This window comes from Papaver somniferum, chromosome 7, assembly GCF_003573695.1.
Source record: "Papaver somniferum cultivar HN1 chromosome 7, ASM357369v1, whole genome shotgun sequence".
NCBI classification, from domain to species: Eukaryota; Viridiplantae; Streptophyta; class Magnoliopsida; order Ranunculales; family Papaveraceae; genus Papaver; species Papaver somniferum.
In genome coordinates, this window is record NC_039364.1 from 201713363 (window position 1) to 201733013 (window position 19651).

Consider the following 19651-nt stretch of genomic DNA (forward strand, 5'->3'; position numbering starts at 1 on the left):
TGTTATCTTGTGCATCCATGCACAAGATATGAGCCAATCATTGGCATGAAAAAGTGTAAAATAGAAATTATGAATATAAAAGACTTAAGGGTGTGCTAGAGAGTTCATTGGAAAAATATGACTATAAACAGAAGCTGGACGCATTTTTGAAACATACCAAAATGGAATCGAGGACGGTCTTTCAGAAACAGAGGGAATAGTTTTTTACACTTTTTCATGCCAATGATTGGCTCTTATCTTGTGCATATAACAAAACCCATATTAGAAATTCGTATCTCATAACAAAAATTTCCTAGCTGCCATGGCACCCGATGAACCCGATTTCACCCCTCATTGGATGTCCTTCATCAACAAAAGGGAAACTGTAGGTAATCCAACAATCAGTTCTGTTCTTACACGTAATGGAACACTTCCACCTGGATGAATTAGTTTAGCAAGGACAATGACATATTCAACTGTTCTTTTACTAACTCTAATCTCTTCAAAACTTGTATAGATATTACAATAAAAGACGGAAAGAAAGAGAACTTTCTTAGTTTCCAGCCAGATTCATCAAAGGATGAAGGGAATCCCCGGTTCAGGGAGAAAGATAACTCAAAAATTAATATTTCTACATTCTATAATACAACCCAAACAGAGTTGGGAGCTACAACGAATCTACAGCTCAAAGTCACTCTGTCGATGACCTAATACAATCACTCTCTATTGCATTCCTTGGTGGGAATGCATGTCAGAGGTATATATATTATTCCCATGTATGGAAGATGAATATAGAACAAGGCTATCTAAATCAAGTCCAGGAACCTAATCTTGTTGTTCTGAACTTTGGCTTCTAAGCTGGTCCAGATCCCGAAGATTAGGTGAGAAACTGGAAAAAAATTGGATGGTAAAAATTTTGAGAGACAAAATTTTCAGTTAAAGGTTGAAACCTCTATTTATCTGTTGATCGACCTTCCTTCCTCGCACGAAATCTCTGAGGCGGCTTTTGTTGTGTCTTTGATCCTCCAGATTCCTCTGGTTTGTCATGGCGAGTTACAATTCTTAGAGGGTGGGCTTCTGTGTTGAATACCCACTCATCGAAAGGAATGACTGAGGATGGTGAGAATAGAAGGTAGAGATACTTCAGTGTTTCGGCAAGGAAGAAGCTTTGCATCATATTGTCTTTTACACCAGAGTTCACCTAACCACAATATAAACAACAGAAAGCATCAGTCACAAGCACTTTGAATTACAGTTGAGACTTTCAGATCATATTAATTTTAAGTACAGACTACGGGGTGGGGAAAGTACTTTCCAAAGTGTCGGGTATATTGGGGTTTCACCGGGCTAAAGAACTTGGAGGCAAACACTATATAATCAAATATGAGACCCAAATAAGTCCTTGAGTACTAATGGCAATATGCAAATATCTAACTATTACCAGGGAAACCCTATTCATGGTGGAGTGTCATCGCGTTCCACATTTCCAATACTATGGTTCCTAAATCTTTCTATCAGAATTGTATGCCAACGCCAAATACTAAACTAGAAGTTACCACTTTAGTTATTAAATTCATAGTAGTTTTCTAAAGTGCTTACATCCTTCAATCCAACATATCCAGACTCTATGCGGGAGTTCTTTTCAAATGCTTGGAAAATGTTCCAACCCCATTCTTGGTACGTCTTGTTACCAGTGAGACGCCAGAGGTAAAAGAGTGATTCAACCGTCTCTGGCCTCAATATGTTCCATGATGTACCTACACTCATATCCTGCAAATTTACAAAAAAAAAAACTGATGCTCATAATCTCTACTTAATTGAGATAATATCAAGAAAAAAAGTTAAACTATCAATACCTGTCCAGGATGGAAGAAATAGTTCTCTCCCGCCAATTTTGTTGGCGTCGACTGATAGAAGTTATAGCAAGTCCAAGCAAGCTACATTACCCCGCCAGAAACACAAGGAATAGGATATGAAACGTTAGCTAATTGACAATAAAACAAAAAGCAAATACACCCAGAAGAAAGCAAGCTCGTGGAACCACCTCTTCTGCAAGTTGTAGATATTTCTCATTGTCCCCCGGGAAAAAACCAGATGATCCCAAGGCAAGCATCCCTGGAGCAAAACATGCTAATTCATCCATCTGCATACATTTAAAAAACATAGAGCTTTAAAGACCAAAGTGCAAATTATCAGTAGAGATGTAATCCCCTTCTCAGTACCAAAGACTAACCTTGTCAGATAATGACTCTCCAGTTTTCTCACAGATGTAAGTAAAGGATGATGGTGTTGTTTTACGGATCAAACTCTCAAGACCTTTCATAGATGTTTCCCACATATCCCTGTTTCAGATCTTAATAGTCGTGAATATCCTCATGAAGTGATAATTCTAAGCAGCAAAATCCCCAAAAATGCGAAACACGCCTCAATTTAAATGCTAAAATCGATAAAAAATACCACAGAGGTATCAAAAGTTGAATATCTAGATCTAGCAGAAGAGGTAAGATATCCAACTCTCCAACTTGTGATACATGACACAGTTGGGTTATATTTACACCACAATGATCCAATGCTTGACCTATTATAATATTGCTAAACAGGTATCTTCTTCCAGGTTCACATTCAGAAATACAGTGAAACAAATAGCTGAAACTCTGGGCACATAATCTCTTTTAATAGTCAATCATTTTAGAAAAAACATCTTGTGTTGTGCAACACATTTTTTTTTTGGCTTCTGATGAGTAATACACACGCATGTTTATTTTGAATAAGGACGAACACTGTAGGTAAAAAAATCATACCCTGGCCAAAGTCACTGTAAAGTTTCAAATAGTCCAACGAAGTACAAAAATAAATAAAAGCAATGTAGTACAAGAATTAGTGTTCAGATTTCCAAGGCTACCACAACCTTCACTCACCTATAGTGCTTTACAGACTGAGTTTTATTCCCCTGGATCCATGCTTTGAGTAGGTATTCATAGAAACTGCAATCACCATAATCATGATTTAGGGCAACGAAAAAATGGAGTGTATTCCTTACTTAAAACATGTACAATTTAACCAACTCACTAGAGAACCTAAGATCAAGAATAGCATTTTCATACACTCCCATTTTCACATGCTAGCTATTTTTCTACTTGTTGTGAAATGATGTGCAGTAACAATGATTTCATTCTTAATCGACGGGTTTAAATGTAGTTTTTCAGTTGTTATCATTCATTTTGGTCAGTAGGTGTTGGCAAACCATTCTTGTTCCAGAAACAACACGTTTCTAGTATTCACATATAAATAGATAAAAGAATCGACTGTTGAACCCAAAAAGAATCTTAAACCAAGTCAAGATTATGAATGAGTCAGAAGTAACAAAACCAAAGAATCGCATTACCTATCACCCATGGCACCAAATGTTATAGTTGAGTATGCAGTTGTTCCTGTGTGGGGGTTAATGTAGATTGGAAGCAAACCATCAGCGGGGAAGGTTTTCTGCAACTGTGTAATAACATTCTCCACCTAAAACAGTAATTTTATCAAGCTTTAGAGCCAGATCAAGTAACAAAAGTTCTGAAACTTTAAAGGTTTAATTTAGCACGTATTGTTATTTCTCATAAGCAAGAAAAGAAATTACAAATAATTGCTAATCTTCTATTGTTTCATCAAGTTTATTACTTGACTACACCATGCCCTAGCATCTACACTTCAATTTTAGGTTCGATCAACCTTCTATTTGCTTTACGCACGTTATTTATGCAGCTTAATGCCTTAATTTCACTGGCATCTGATGGATAAGGCCAATTTGACGAAAGTTAATTGCATTTAAGTGGAAGTAGATATGCTTGCCCATACAGCTTTCAGAGTTTGGACGATTCTCATATAAAGGAGATATGACTTGACAAGGCTTGGAAAGGTTGACCGTACAATGATGTTTTGCAGTTCTGTACCCACGTGCAAAAACATTCACCAAAAGATGGGAGGTCATTTCTAGGACTGCATCAATTAAAGTTTAATGCTTTAATTTCTTCCGATCTAATCGGTCTGGCTGATTGTAATTATCCTAATAACTTGTAAGTTCTAATCTACCGTACTTGTAACATTCAACCTGCAATGGAATATACTTTACTCTCAACAAAATAGTATCATTAGAAGTCTGAGCTTCCGACAATACCTTTTGCTGGTACTTGGGGTCTCCAGTCCTCTGAGATAAAGCAATGAACTCCAGCTGCTCAGTGCCTGAATCCGCCAGAATACTCTCACCCTAGGGACAAGTTAAGAATATCAGCTGAGATTGTTCATATGACAAATTTGAGAAAATACAATGCGCAATAGATTTAAAATCTTTCTGAGACGGAAATTAGTTCCAGAGACAACAATCCCTATCTGGGAATCTGGAAGACCATTCAAGAATCAATCAAAATATTAAACAACGCTACTTGTCAGGGGAATAAACAACTGAATGGTGCAGTTGTCAATCTATTTATAGTCCAAAGCATGTGTTAGGTCATTCTCAGGTCATAAAGCACTGAATATAACGTCCAAAGAGACGCTAATCACGGATATCTAACACTTAAATTGGGAATATGTACAAACTAAACTGCACACAAACACAAGTACAACCCATGTGCACTTTGCCAGGCTCAAGAAACAGACAACTGAGCTAAAGGGACATTTAAACTGGAATCTGAGACATCTCAATGCAGTTAAATACAATCTAATACAAACTACTAAGTAAAGTGGAACCCATGCAAACTAAACTTATGTGTAACAATAAAAAAGAGTTAATAGACAGATGATATTACCCCTGTCCACCCAGGATTATGGGCATCCCCATGTTGCAAGTTAATTCTGTTATAGGGGATTCCTGAAGGTGTATCCCATGCAGGTAACAACCTATCTGCTATGTCTATAGCCTTTTCTAGGAAAACCTTGTCCCCGGAGAGATCAAATGCACTAAGAAGTCCACCTACAACTCTGCAAAATCAAAATATAAGTGATATTAGGCAAGCATAACAAAACAAACTATCCCTCATCCACATTTCATAAGCCATCGGAGGGCTTTTTTCCAATAGGAGAGAGGACTTAGCAGAATATAAAAGCAAGGTTGAACCTTATAACGCAACCTTATGGTTGTCTCGAAAACACTAGCTTCGTAATTCTTGTCAAAGTCCAATGAGGTTGCAACCCACCTGTCGAAGTAACAGAAGCACTTTAGGATCATGCAAAGGGATACATTTTTAAGTAAGAGTAACTCTTCTGAAATTAGCATTTAAAAGTAAAGAAAAATGAGCTCCAAAAGAAATGATGAACTTCTTATACATATAGATAATCCTGGGAAGTAATAGTTTTACTTGTCCCTGACATGAGGTACTAAAAACAGTTTTTTACTTACCTACATTTTGCTTAAAAAACAGACAATGGTACCACCATAACATATTGGTTACAAACCCATACATCGTTAAAAAATCAGCAATACACTTGATTGTTTTTGTTTCTATGATGTTTACATGATTAGTAAGCACCACTCCGATCCAAACAAAAGTTCCTCTATCCTATACAGTACGCATGATGAGTATATGTAGAAGTTAAAGGTGGTGGTCCAACATTATTAAATTATACGAAAACACCAACCTATGTTTTACAAGGAAAATGTGATAAGAGCTTCATATTGATTAAGACACTCGCATTGATGGGTTTCATTTTGCACAAGTTTTTAAATGAAGCTTTAAATGTAAGAAATGCTGAAAAACTCACTCTCTTGCCCTCTGAAATTGTTCGTCTAGGCCCATTATATATAACGTATCAAGAGAATCCACTATAGTTGCTCCAAGACCACCAAAGCTATTCACACCATTCTTTGTCTGTGGCTGATAACAGAAAGATTCATCAGGTTAGTGGAGAAGATTTGAATTAATTAGCGTGATTAATTCTTGAGAAAACTCGAATAGAATTTCTAGCATTGCAGATATGTACGTTTTGACCTAAAATCAAGTATCTAATAAGCATAATCAGAAATCTGTCAGCTTTTTTTTCAGCAAATACTATATCCCGAGTGACGCACACCAGTATAACATGAAAAATTAGAACTCAAGGAGTTATCTTTATACACTATTTTACAAGATTGCCAGGACAGGTAAGGTAGACTATTCTAGGCCAGGAACCCGTCCTCAGAGGTTTAACAATGTCTCCTGTCCATCATGTGGTTGAAAACATTCTCCATCTACAACTCACATTCTGTGGGACCTAGCTTTGCTTCACAACTACCGCTTGTGATTCGAGTTAGATGCGTGGGGGAAGAAAGAAAATAAAAAATGATTCTAAAAAGCCAGCCTATATGTCCGTGCTGATTGCAAGAAGAGATGAGGAAAGCAAGACTGATGTAGTGATGTCTATGGTGGTAATTCGGATACAAATTTCGTAGGCAGAACTTAGTAAAATAAACCTTTGTTTCTTTTTCTTCGCAACCTTCTCTTGGAGGAACATTAGAAGCTCATCATGAAAGCCACTCACCTAAGGTAACATTTCCAGTACTAGTCTACTAGACGAAAAGGAGAAGACTGCAGAGACAGAGTCACACAAGCCATCTTTTACCAAATTGGCCAACAAGAAGATAACATTTTTTAGACATTCAGTATAAAAATGGGGAGAGTTAATGGGATGATCAGAACCCTCTAGCTGATCTAGGCATGCATATTATACCCGAACATTTAAAAAAAATAAAAGAATAACCACAATGCCAATTAAACCAGATCAATGCAAAGCCTAAGATCCCAAAAGGTGTTTCATTCTCATCAAGATGTCAATTATGACATAAAACTTTAAATTGGATTGAATTTAGAAACCTGAAGTTCATCTTGACCCCAAGCGTACTTCTCATAAGAAGTCCAAGCATGAAGCATAGCGTCTTTAACTTTCTCTCTCCGCTGCTTATCAAGGGGATCATCTGGAATAACAACCTTCTTAGGAACATCGATGGGTTTCTGGTCAATATCTATGTCCTCAGTGGCTTCACCATACCGTGTCTTCAATTCGTGCACCTGAAATTGAACATTTTAAATATTAATACCTAATTTTCATATAACCACGGTTCAAAGTTCTAGTACAGTATGCTTATCCATACCTGATCTTTCAACCGAATTAACTCTTCACATAACCTATTAATCTCTACCTGCACATCAAACCCAACAAAATCTAATGAGAATTTATTCGCTTAGAGTCCATAAGTTCAGCTTCAAAATTCAACTAAACATGCCTAAATTGATTTTTATCAGTTCAAAATTTTCAAGAAACCCAGAGCTAATTATTCAGCAGCAACAAATATTAAGGCAAACGCAAGTTCACACAACACATAACCAATTCCCGAAATGCCCAAAATTAAAGAATCTAGGCTAAGTTCCACAAAATCGAACAAATTGATCTAGTAAATAATAAACTAAAAAGATCAAAATTTTACAGAAACCCAAGACAATTAAAGACATAAGAAGAAAGAACAAGGAGATACCTGATGTTCTCTATTTAGGGTTTGCCGATCCCAGACAAAGAAACTAAGACTAACAAAAGCAATAAAAAGAAAAGCTAATCTTTTTGGTCTCTTTAGATAATAAGATGGTGATAAATATCTCCATCGATTAGTTGATGATAATGAAGATCTACTACTCCTCGCCATTTTATTTTACTTTTATTCGAAAAAAAAAATCTTCTTCTTCTGAATCTGGTGTGATCTTATTATTAGATCAGTATATTTCATCAACAAGAGTTTCTTGATAAATCGAGATTCATTTTTTTGAATTTTTGATTTTTAGTTTTCCTTTTTAGGGTTATGAAATGGACTGATCGTCCACACATAGACGAGGTTGAAGAAGAAGAAGGAAAGAAAATTCCCAACGAAATGGAATAACGACCAGAGAAAATACTCTAAGAAACAATCTTATTAGAGGGGCGGCATGTTTTATTAGAGGGCAGCATTCTAATAGGACAAAAAGGGTCATTACATAATCATTCAAGGTGTTCTTTATCAAAAAAAGATTGGAAATGATAAATTAACTCTCATTATTGATAATCTAATTTAGTGATGATAATCAAGTTTAGTGTTAATGATTAATTTCACTTATATTAACTCAAAATCAAAACAAAATCAGATTTTTAGAGTTAAAAAGAAAAAAGTTTAGAGGAGAAGAAAAAGAAAAACTTTTGTGATATTTGTGAAACCCTATATTTTGATTCACTCAACCAAAATGAGTGATTCCAGTGACCCGGTATACTTCTAAATTAGTTCCCATTAGCTTTTTCTCGCTCAAAATTATCTAAAGTACGTAACAAAATCAAAACTTTTAAATTTTCAGAAGAACTTACGGTTGCAATTTTGCACTACCAACCGTAACTGGTTAAATTTGGGGAAGATCCAATTGTAAAACCAGTTACGGTTGGTAATTAAATTTGGACAACAACCGTAACTAAATTACGGTTGGTAACTAATGAATCGAGACCAACCGTAACTACCCTACGGTTGTTGGTGTGTCAACTTAACTTTTGAACCGTAAATCATTATTTGATAAATTCTTAAGACACGGGATTATTTACGGTTGGTATGGTTGTTTGAGTAACAAACCGTAACTCAATTACGGTTGATAAATATGATGCAAATACAAACCGTAACTGAACATATTTCTCAAAACTAAGAACTTACGGTTGGTATTTGAGTTAAAACCAACCGTAACATCAACCCAATCTACAGTTACGGTTCGTATTTGAGTTATTACCAACCGTAACTCACATGCAAGCAGAAATTTCAATTTCAATTTTCATACAAAACCCTAATTTTTGATACAAAGTTAACTTAAATCCAACACGATAAACTAAACCCTAACTGGGTTTTTCCAAACATTTTTCGAATCGTCGATTAATCGAAGACGATGAAATTTTCAGTTTTAATGGAGGTTGCGGTTGATGGAGGAGAAGAGAAGATGAAGAAGATGATGAAAAAAAACTAATTTGATTTTTTCTGATTCATTAGGTTTTAAAAAAATTGATTTGATTTTGGTTGATTTAAGGTGAAAAGGGTAATCTAGTAAATTTACATCCCCTTTAGGACATCCCCTAACCAACTAAAGGGACATTACTATCACAATGTCGTCCCTCTAATAAATCATGCCGCACCTGTAATAAGCTTGTTAAGAAAATGGATTTTGGTGGATAAAAATCGTTATTATTTTCTGCCTTCAGCATACAGCAATGTTTGCTAGTTCCAAGTGGTTCATGTGACCTACCACGCCGTAGGTTAGGGTCACGGGTCCTAAATCTAATTACCGGATACATTAATCTTATTTTATTGGGTATATTAACTATGTCCTTCCTTTTCAAACCCAACAAATATATCCTTATTTAACAATAAATATGTCCCTACTTTTTTATAACCTTATCCATTTAATATTACGTTATCTTAATGCCCTCGTCCATATAATATTTTTCTTTATTTCAAAATGGAACAAATTTCTTCCTCTACCACTTCACCACCACCACTAGCACCACCACCACCAACATTCAATTACCATTCCACCACCTACCAACCGCCACCACCACCAATATTCCATCACCACTCCTTCACCACCACCATTACACCACCAACAATCCTCCACCACCACTAGTCCGTCGCCGCCACCACCACTAGTCCGCCGCCGCCACCGCCGCCGTCACCGTCGCCGCTGCCACTGGTTCAAATATTTTTGTATCAACAACAGTAGTTGATCCATTTCAGTTGGATCAACAGTGGATGTTTATCCATGATGATGGATCAACAGTAAGTGGCATAAAACTGAAATTGATACATTTCACAGTAGAAGTTTATCCATTGCAGTTGGATCAACAGTATAAGTTTATCCATTTTAGTTGGATCAACAGTGGATGTTTATCCATGCTGATGGAAAAATGCTACCATTTCATCAGCTGCAATTTCAGATCCACCAACAAAACCACCAACCACAAAAAAAAGGATCAACAGTAGTGGATCAACAATGGTTGTTGATCCACTAAAATTGGATAAACAATGAAAGTTGATCCATGTAAAATGGAGTGAACTTGGCGTGAGTCGAACACGCATCATCTGACATGGAGTCGGTCATGCTACCATTGCACCACAAGTTCAACATTGGAAGAAATTTACACGATTTAAACTACAAGCATGATTAATATTGTCAACAATAGGAGTTGAAAGTATCAACAACAGTAGTTGATCCCATAAAAAATTGGGTCAACAACCGTAGTTGATCCCATAAAAAATTGGGTCAAGAATAGCAGTTGATCCCATAAATTGGATCAACAACAGTTGTTGATCCCGTAAAAACTGAAGTAAGTAGGTTTACTGAAAGGAAAATTGCTATACCTGGAACACCATCAACAAATGCAACCAAAATCACACCCAATCTCCACCACAATGATAGTCAAACTCCACCATCAATATCACCACAAACATCCAAAACCACAATCACAGTTTTAGAAAACTAAGAATTTAATCATGTACGAAACCCCCAAAATCTGTGATTCACAATTAAATCACTATCATTCTACAGTCAATTTCATCATCTCAACCTTACCACCACCACCACCACCAGAAAGTTAAACTTCATCATCCCAACCTCACCACCACCACCACCACCAGAAAGTTAAACAAGAAAAGAAAGATAATCACTACAATCGTAACAATCCCATTTTATCTCCATCACCAATTTGAAAATTAATAGAACTTGAATTTTGAAAAGAAAAAACAAATAATACCTCCACCACCGAATCATATTACAAGATGAAAAATAACAAATCATACCTTTGAATCGATCATGCAAAGATACCTTCGAATCTTCAACTCGAAATTCAAAAATCGAAACCCTAAAAATCAAATCGATATCAACATCTGGTTTCGAAATCAATCCCTAGCCTAATATGATAAAGAACAATTAATAACTAGTTGAAATTAGTTGAAATCGAAAAAAAATAGTGATCAATCTGTTAATAGTAGTGGCGGATGCAGCGGAGTTGATGGTGCTGGTTTGTGGTAGCGGCGATAGAAAAGAAGAACGAAGTTTCTGTATAGAAACGAAGAAGAATGGAGGAAGGTTAAATAAGGTAGTATAATAATTATTTTTTTAGAAAAATTTACAATTATACCATCAGGGATATTTGTAAAGTTTTCTAGGGATATTTTTGAAGGCCCTTCAAAAGGAGGGACAATAGTTCAATTACCACTATTTTATTTTATTTTGTGGTCCGCGAGTTATAACCCCAAAGGTATCACTATCCATCCACAAAAAAACCATCAAAACAAAAGTAACACAAAAACCCAAAAAAAAACAAAAGTAACACAAAAACCCCAAAGTTTCATCATAAAATTTGATGAAATATCATAGAATTTGATGAAACCAATTTTGAAATTTTGGGTTTTTGTATCAAATTTTAAAAATTTGGAGTATTTGTATCCATTTTGTTTAAGATGGAGTTTTAATGGATCCCAACATTTGAACGTGGTTTTTGTACCACAGGTTTGGTCACCTTGGGTTTTTATGACTAGTTTTGTTTATTTTGTGTTAAGTAAATCATTGTATTAAAGAAGAGAAGTTACAAATGTTGAGGTAAGAAATCAGGATTGATTCCCCACCACTCATTACAGACATCAAATCTTCTACAGTGTTTTGCTAGTTTATCAGCATTAGAATTAAAATCTCTTCTTAAATGACTAGTGTTAATGAAAGAAAATGAGTATAACAAGCAATAACTATAGTCCATGATAGTTGAACTAAACCATTTGTAGATGGTGAAATTTGGATAAGGGTAAAAGTGTCATTTCAACTCTCACGGGAGAGATTAAGCCCTTGATCCTCAAGGCACTCATAACCACGATTTCTAGTATACGTTCCCGCGAGACACTGTTGGTCGTGATGTCGTGGCTCCTAGCGCACATCCCCGACGAGATACTGCTTGTCACGTAGGTTCTATAGAGCGTAAAACGTCCCCAGTAGACTTATGAACCATAACAACCACAATTCCAGCATGTCTTCACGAGACGCAGCTGATTGTGATGCCATGATTCCTAATATACATCCTCGATGAGATACTACTGGTCATGTAAGCATTGCATATGCGTAAAAATGTCCCCGACGGATTTATGACCCAAAGCGGGGATATACATGTCTCATGTAAGCACGACTCATCCCATTTGAGATCAATGATTGATTCCTAGTACATCATCGCGAGATACACTAGTCATGTCTATTCTAGGCTCTGATTTCACTTACTGAGGTTTTCGAATAATTCCAAGGACATCCCCGCGAGATACACTGGTTATTCTGCCTCTAGGCCCTTTAGACAGACTCCTAAAACATCCTTTCGAGATACACTGGTCTTGTTCAAATCTCTTTGCAAAATCTCAGAGAGATTCAAGTCTCTCTGCAAAATCTCGGAGAGATTCACATCTCTCTACAAAATCTATCTTAGAGAGATTAAAATCTCTCTGCAAAATCTCGGAAAGATTCAAAACTCACTGCAAAATCTTGGAGAGATTCAAATCTCTCTTCAAAAATCTCAAATAGATTCACATCTCTTCTCAAAATCCAGGAAAGATTCACATTTCTCCACAAAATCTCAAAGAGATTCACATCTCTTTTCACAAACCAAGAGAGAGATTCACATCTCTCCGCAAAATCTCAGTGAGATTCAAATCTCTCGGGAATAGGGCTGTCAACGGATAAATATCCGCCGGATATTAGACAATCCGATAAGGTTAAGGTTAAGAATTATCGGATATCCGATATCCGTTAACATCCGGCGGATATCAAAAATACAAACCGATATCGTTAACGTTAATCTATCGGATAACGGATATTTATCCGTTAAAATCCGATAACGCCTGTCACAAAAGCAAATGCAGAAATGCTGAAAATTTAGGTTGTTCTTCAAGTTTTTTGACAGTCTTTTTTGTTCAGGTGTAAGAAATACAAACCACACAAACACCTCAGTCACATCACACATGAAAAAACAAACAACAACAGAGTCTGCAACTACAAACAAAAAACTACATTCAAACAGGCTAGATCTTCTTTGCTGGTTTCATTTTGCATCAACTTCAGTCGATGACTTCCATATCTGCATTCACAATCACAAAAACCTGGTTAGGGTAGCTCAATACTTGGACACTATATTAGCTCATCTACTAGCGTATGAGATCCAATATGCTTTTACATGTTACAGTTCTAATTACAGTTCTGGAACAAGTGCAATATGGTAGCTCATATAATGTTACAGTTCTTCATCTAATATGGTAGCTCATCTAATATTAATATGTTACAGTTCTAATATGGAAAAGAATTAAGTAAAGGAAAAGAAACAAAGATTTACCTGCATCAAAGAAGTCTGGCAGCCAATCACTTAAGCATAGAAATGCTTGGACTAAATCTGGACTTAGTGAAGTTCTATGAGTTTTTAGGACCCTTCCACCATCAATAATTGGAACTTAGCATATCATTTCACACGCACAAAATGAACTAAACCGGTAACCCCTAAATCGAAGTTGAAGCTGCTTCATACAAGAATGAAAACATCAAAACAATTGAAACAAACCCTAGCTTACCTTGAGGATTTTCGCACAGCTGATTCAAACAACACAAAAACAAAAACAAAAAAAACTAAATCAGTAATCCCTAATCGAACTATTCAAAATCCAACTATTCAATCTCACTTTCAATTACCTAAATCAACAGAGAAACAAAGAAAATAAACAAAAAACTTACAAAATCATACTCACCAAGATCCACACCGACCTTTGTTCAACTTCTTCAAATCTCCTTATCCCTCCTCGTTTTCTCCTCCAAAAATTCCCACTGCCAAAATACTGATAAAACCAATGTAGTCAATTTCGTCCATACCGGCCGAAATATCGGCGATATTACCGGTATCGGACACTGAGCGATACGGAAATCCCGATATCGCAATACGATTTTTTTGCCGATAATACCGTCCGATACGGGAAATACAGTACACCGATAATATCGGTATTATCGGCGATATTTGTCATTTGCTGTAATTTCTGAGGGCATTTTCGGGATTATAAGAGAAGGGAAGAGATTTAATCCCTAAATCCCATCGATACGCAAAGGGTAGAGATTAAATTCCAAAAATTTCGTTGCAGGTTCTTCTTATCTATTTTAATGGCGAGATTCAGTTGATTCTATCTTAACAAGAGGTTAGTTTTGATCATTAATCGATTATGTCAATCTATGTCAACTATTTCAAATGGATTATGTCAATCTTTGTTCATACTTTGGTGTATTTTAGGGTTTTTAAGAAAACTATTGGAATGTAATTTGGTTTTGATCATTAACAAATACTGGTAGTCTGGTACCCAAAACTGATGCTAGATTTTTGCAATTTAGGTCCAAGGGAAGATACATCTTATATGCATATCCAGCAAATGGAAAGTCGCTGAAGAAACATCAAAACAGTTCATCTAGCAACTGGGTATTAAAATAGATAGCTCCATGTCTTTACAGATTACAACGATTTTAATTTTTGTGTACTGATTTTCACTGCTTATATATTAATCCCAAAGAAGCTACAGTTGTGTGATAATATTCTTTCTATATTGTCTTTCTTGCTTGGTTCAGGTCTATTTACATACTTATTGCACTTTTGTTTTGTTTGTTTCTGTTTTAGGGATTTGGATTTGAATTTTCTGTTTTACTTATTGCTACTGATTTCCTTAAGATTGGTTGTTGATGGAAATGTTGAGGTTTAATCTGTTGTGTTGTTGATGGAAATGTTGAGGTTTAATTTGTTGTGTTGTTGATGATGGTATTAGTATGTAGTTGCATACATTATCAGTCTGTTCCTGGGATTTAATTTGTTTTATTTCTGTTGTAGGTTGTGATTATGGATTCTTCTAATGCATCAAATTCAAATATGGCAAACACTACCTGTGATTTATTGCCCTCTTCTTCGGCTACTCAAACTAAAGATCCAGCATGGGAATGGGGTGAACGCCAAGACCTAGCAAATCAAAATATAATTACTTGTTTGTTATGTAAGAAATTAATTCGTGGTGGTGGAATTACTAGGCTTAAGGAGCATCTTTTACATATCAAAGGGAATGTTTCTTCATGTCCAAATGTGTCCATTGATATTATGAACAAAGTTGGTCTGGTGAATTCTGTAAAGAGGACCAAAAAAGCTCATAAGGATAACATTGATTTAGCGTATCGGCGTGCAAACAACTCAGATGAAGCCTCTGATGCTGATACCGATGTTGAAGAACAAGAAGTTGAAATTGATGGCAATATGGGCAGTCGTGGTGCTGGTGCTAGTGCTGGTGCTAGTGCTAGTCAACTAGTTTCCCAGAATCAGACAAAGAGAAAGAGGATAAGCCAAAGTAATAGTAGAGGTCCAATTGATTTATATATGAAGACAGACCACCAAAAAACTCAACAGGCCACTCTTGAAAGAGACTCAGCTGTGAAAGAGAAGTTAATGAAGACTGCATGGAAATGCATTTCAGCTTGGATGACTGAGAATTCAGTATCATTTAACACTGTTCGTTGCCCAAGTTTCAAAGAAATGATATATGCAATAAACGACTATGGGAAAGGTAAGCAGTTGTGATATGCTCAGTTGATTTTAGCTATAATACGTGCTTTAATCTGTTCTTCTTATCGTATATTCATTTGGTTTACTTTTGCTTTTTATGTTGTTTTTTGTTAGCTATTCCCCCACCATCTTACCATCAGATTCGTACGAATCTTTTCAAGGACCGGTTAGTAGAAATGAAGAAATTTGTTGATACATTTAGGGAACATTGGAAGAGGTTTGGATGTTCTATCATGTCTGATGGCTGGACAGATGGGAAAAAGCGACATCTTATTAACTTTTTGGTGAATTGTCCGAAAGGGACAGTTTTTTTGAAGTCTGTGGATGCGTCAAACAGAACCAATGATGCTGATTTTATACGTGGGCTTGTAAAGGAGGTAATTAACGATGTTGGGGAAGAAAATATAGTTCAGTTCATTACCGATAATGGTTCAAATTTTAAAAAGGCAGGGAAAGATTTAATGCTTGATACCCAAATATGTTTTGGACTCCTTGTGGTGCTCATTGTGTTCAGTTGATGCTAGAAGAACTTGGTGGCAAGCTTCCACGAATCAAGACAGCCGTCATTCTAGGTAAGAGACTCGTTACATATATTTATGCTCATTTTCAAGTATTAAGCTTAATGAGGGAGATGATCGGTGGTGAATTACATAGGTCTACAAAGACTAGATTTGCAACTCAGTACTACACACTAGAAAGTCTTACAAAGTATAAAACCCATTTGCAAATAATGTTTGTGAATGATAAGTGGTTGAAAATGAGGTTTGCAAAAGAAACTATGGGAATTAATGTACTTAAAATTGTCACAAGCGGTACATTTTGGGAAGATGTTGATTATTCTTGTAGAGTGCTAAAGCCTTTGGTTAAGGTTGTAAGGTTAGTGGATATCGAGCGCAAACCTACAATGCCTTGTTTTTATGAAGCAATGAGGATAGCAAGGGAGAAACTCGAGGAGAATTTCAGTCAAGATGATAGTACTTGGGCTGTAATTAAGGCTATCTTTGATAAAAGATGGAAGAATAACTTCAATCATGCTCTACATTGTGCTGCATATTATTTAAATCCTTCCATATTCTACAAAGTCCCTGCTCATCTAATGGATAATGATCTTAAGTACATAGAAATCAAAAGGGGACTTCATACAGCAATGCAAAGGCTTATTCCCAATGAAGAAGATCTTGAGAAAGCTACAACTGAATTGAGAGACTACAGTGATGCTAACGGGATCTTGGGAACTCCGGTTTGCAAAAAAAGAAGATATAAAGATCAACCTCGTAAGTTTGTTTGTTATGTAAGTTGAAGGTTTGATTACATCTGTGTTACCTATGCATTTGTATAATTATTTTGTCCGTGTTTATGACAGATGATTGGTGGATTACATATGGAGGAATCGATACCCCAAACCTACAAAAATTTGCAATAAGGGTATTGAGTCTTACTTGTTCTGCTTCCCCGTGTGAGCGAAACTGGAGCACATTTTAGAATGTAAGTATTCTAATCTTGTTGAGTCTTACTTGCACTGATTATTTTTCATGTATTACCATTTTCCTGTAAGGGTATTTAGACCATATGTATGCCTGTAATTCAGTTTCCTGAGGTGCCGCGACACACCAAGTTGTAGTGAATGTGTAATGTGTTACCATTGTATACCACTATATGAGCAAGAGTAGGGCATTTTTCATTGTTCCATATGATGTCATGTGCTAATGATCCAAATCAGTCTATGACCCAAAATCAAAATGATCATGGTATTGTTCTCTGTGCTGCCATCGCTACCTTTGATGGACCGGTGGTGAGTCAATCTAAACCTGTCTTCTCCTTTTCCCTGCATTTAGGGTCGCTAAATACTAAGTTATGTTCCAACACACTTGATTTATATTTTGCTTTTCTATTTGGTTCAATTTATAATGATGAACATCAAGATTCAATCTGTTTGATGTGTTTCATTTCATTTACTTATTATCCTTTCGTCTTTCAGTTGCATTCAAAGAAGCGAAATCGCATAAAGCAACAAAAATTGAATGATAGCGTCTTTATTCAATACAACAAGAAATTGGAACGTCGATACAAAGAAATCAGTCAATATAATGATGATCCGAAAGCTCATGATCCGATTTTTCTGGATGAGCGTGATGACAATGATGAATGGTTGGCTTTAGAGAATTTGGATGACTTGGTTGTACAAGGAGATAATGTTATTTTGGATGATTTGCAAGATATTGTTGGTGAAAAAGGTATGCCAGTTGTTGGTAAAAGTGCTTGTATCTCCCGACGCAAATCTACTTATCCAACTGACTCTGAATATAGTGGATATGATACTGATGACTTGATGTTGGACTCTAATTATGGACTACTTGGTGGAGATGATGAAGCTACGGAAGATTATGATATCTATGATGAATCGAATGATTTTGATTAAAATTGTAATGTCCATGTGTTAATTATGTTTCCAGATTGTGAACTTTAAAGTTGTGAATTCTCCCATTTTTCCAATTTGAACTTCATACGACGACTCTTATGTTTTGAATGAACTTGTTTGTTTTTCTAAAATTGATGCATTTTAATGTTGTATAATTTTGTGTGAAACAATATAAATTATAGATATAAATTTAGAACCGATATCTCCCCGATATTTGAAACCGAGATCTTCCCGATACAATGTTGTACCAGTGTACCGGTCCTCAGCCGAGACAAACCGGTATCCGATATTGACTACATTGGATAAAACCCATACACATTCTGAGAAAAACCTTAGAAACCAAATTGGCTTAAAATAAACAAAATCGAACAAAAAACAGCTTAAAATGAAACAAAAAAACTCACAATTGAGAGCTGATTCAGTTTCTATCTTCAAGAAATATACCAGTAGTAGACCTTACTGCTCAAGCTGAATAATGGAGATGATTTTGAAATTCAAAAAAAATCTCTCAAATTAAAAAACCCTAGTAATTAAGACAGCCCTACTCCTCCTCTAGAGTCTAGATTCGAATCGAATAGCGGAATAGAGAAGTCGAAGATCAGAAGATTAGATTAGGTTCTCCCTGTCGGCAGCGGGCAGCATATATCTAGGGGTAGGAAATTACAAGTACACCCCTAGACTATCGGATATCGGATATTAACCTAACGGAAAGGCCTATTCCAATATCGTTATCGTTAAGAGAAAACATCCGATAAAATATCTGATTCCGATATCCGATATGTCGGATAAAATCCTATAGGATGTCGGATTTCGGAAATGGATATCGGATATCGGTTATCCGTTGCCAGCCCTACTCGGGAAATCTCATAAAGGGCTGAATATTCCCCATAATAGCCAGATGCCTTACCTAGGGCTCAAGACTATTTCTCAGCCTCTCAAACACACTCACGACTAGTAAATTGAGCCTGAACTATACATGTCTATCCAAAAACGTGGATAAGCTCTCTTGAGCTCCGCATACTCGGCAAAGGGACCCAAAAGCAATTATACAGTCTCTATATGACATATGTGATCGGCCATGGAGAGAGGGATCTCAACCTCAGCTCCTCTCACACTCTGCACACGATTCTTGAGGCATTTCATGCCTTTTCACGTGACTCATCCTAGTCATTCTCACAAATGAGAGAATATCTCTCTATCTTGGCCAACTCGTCTAAAGAGAATATTTTTCTCTCTCAACAATCATCACAAAGGCTTACTCAGCTTCACACAAATGGGGGGATAACACTTAGGGTTTTGGTCTGACGGTCTACGGCACGTGTGAGAAACACCTAGCTTATTTCTCACCGTAAAAGAGAGTAAAGGCAGTGGACTAATGAAATAAACGCAACCTAGTTTATCTCTATCTATTGTTGAAGAGACCTGAGAATTGCTCCACACGGCATGGAGGGAAATCATTATCTTCACCGACCTGAGATTAGTGAATTCAGCTATAAATAGATCCTCTATTTCTCCAAGCTATCACAGTCTTTCTGATAACCTCTCAGAGCAATTAATCTTCAAACCCTGGAATTTTCCGATCTCTCTCTTCGTAGGCTTCCCTCCTTAAGACCAGCCCTAAACCTCTCATGTGACTGAAGT

The 19651-nt window shown here is 36.3% G+C and overlaps 2 protein-coding genes across 2 annotated transcripts; one reads left to right on the forward strand and one right to left on the reverse strand.

Annotated features, from left to right (window-relative positions):
* Positions 1-448: 448 nt before the first annotated feature.
* Positions 449-7874, reverse strand: LOC113299385 (mannosyl-oligosaccharide 1,2-alpha-mannosidase MNS1-like). Its single transcript, XM_026548407.1, has 14 exons — positions 7472-7874; positions 7091-7138; positions 6813-7007; positions 5725-5837; positions 5094-5159; positions 4773-4944; positions 4142-4231; positions 3365-3489; positions 2898-2963; positions 2213-2321; positions 2024-2122; positions 1836-1916; positions 1579-1749; positions 449-1180 (listed from the first exon to the last, which is right to left on the reverse strand). Exons 1-14 carry the CDS (start codon positions 7634-7636, stop codon positions 932-934), a joined length of 1749 nt encoding a protein of 582 aa, XP_026404192.1. The 5' UTR covers positions 7637-7874; the 3' UTR covers positions 449-931.
* A 5298-nt stretch (positions 7875-13172) lies between these two features.
* Positions 13173-17073, forward strand: LOC113295818. The gene is made up of 6 exons (XM_026544148.1): positions 13173-13273; positions 14665-14740; positions 14872-15592; positions 15706-15968; positions 16106-16865; positions 16955-17073. The coding sequence occupies exons 1-6, from the start codon at positions 13173-13175 to the stop codon at positions 17071-17073; spliced, it is 2040 nt and encodes a 679-aa protein (XP_026399933.1).
* Positions 17074-19651: the final 2578 nt, after the last annotated feature.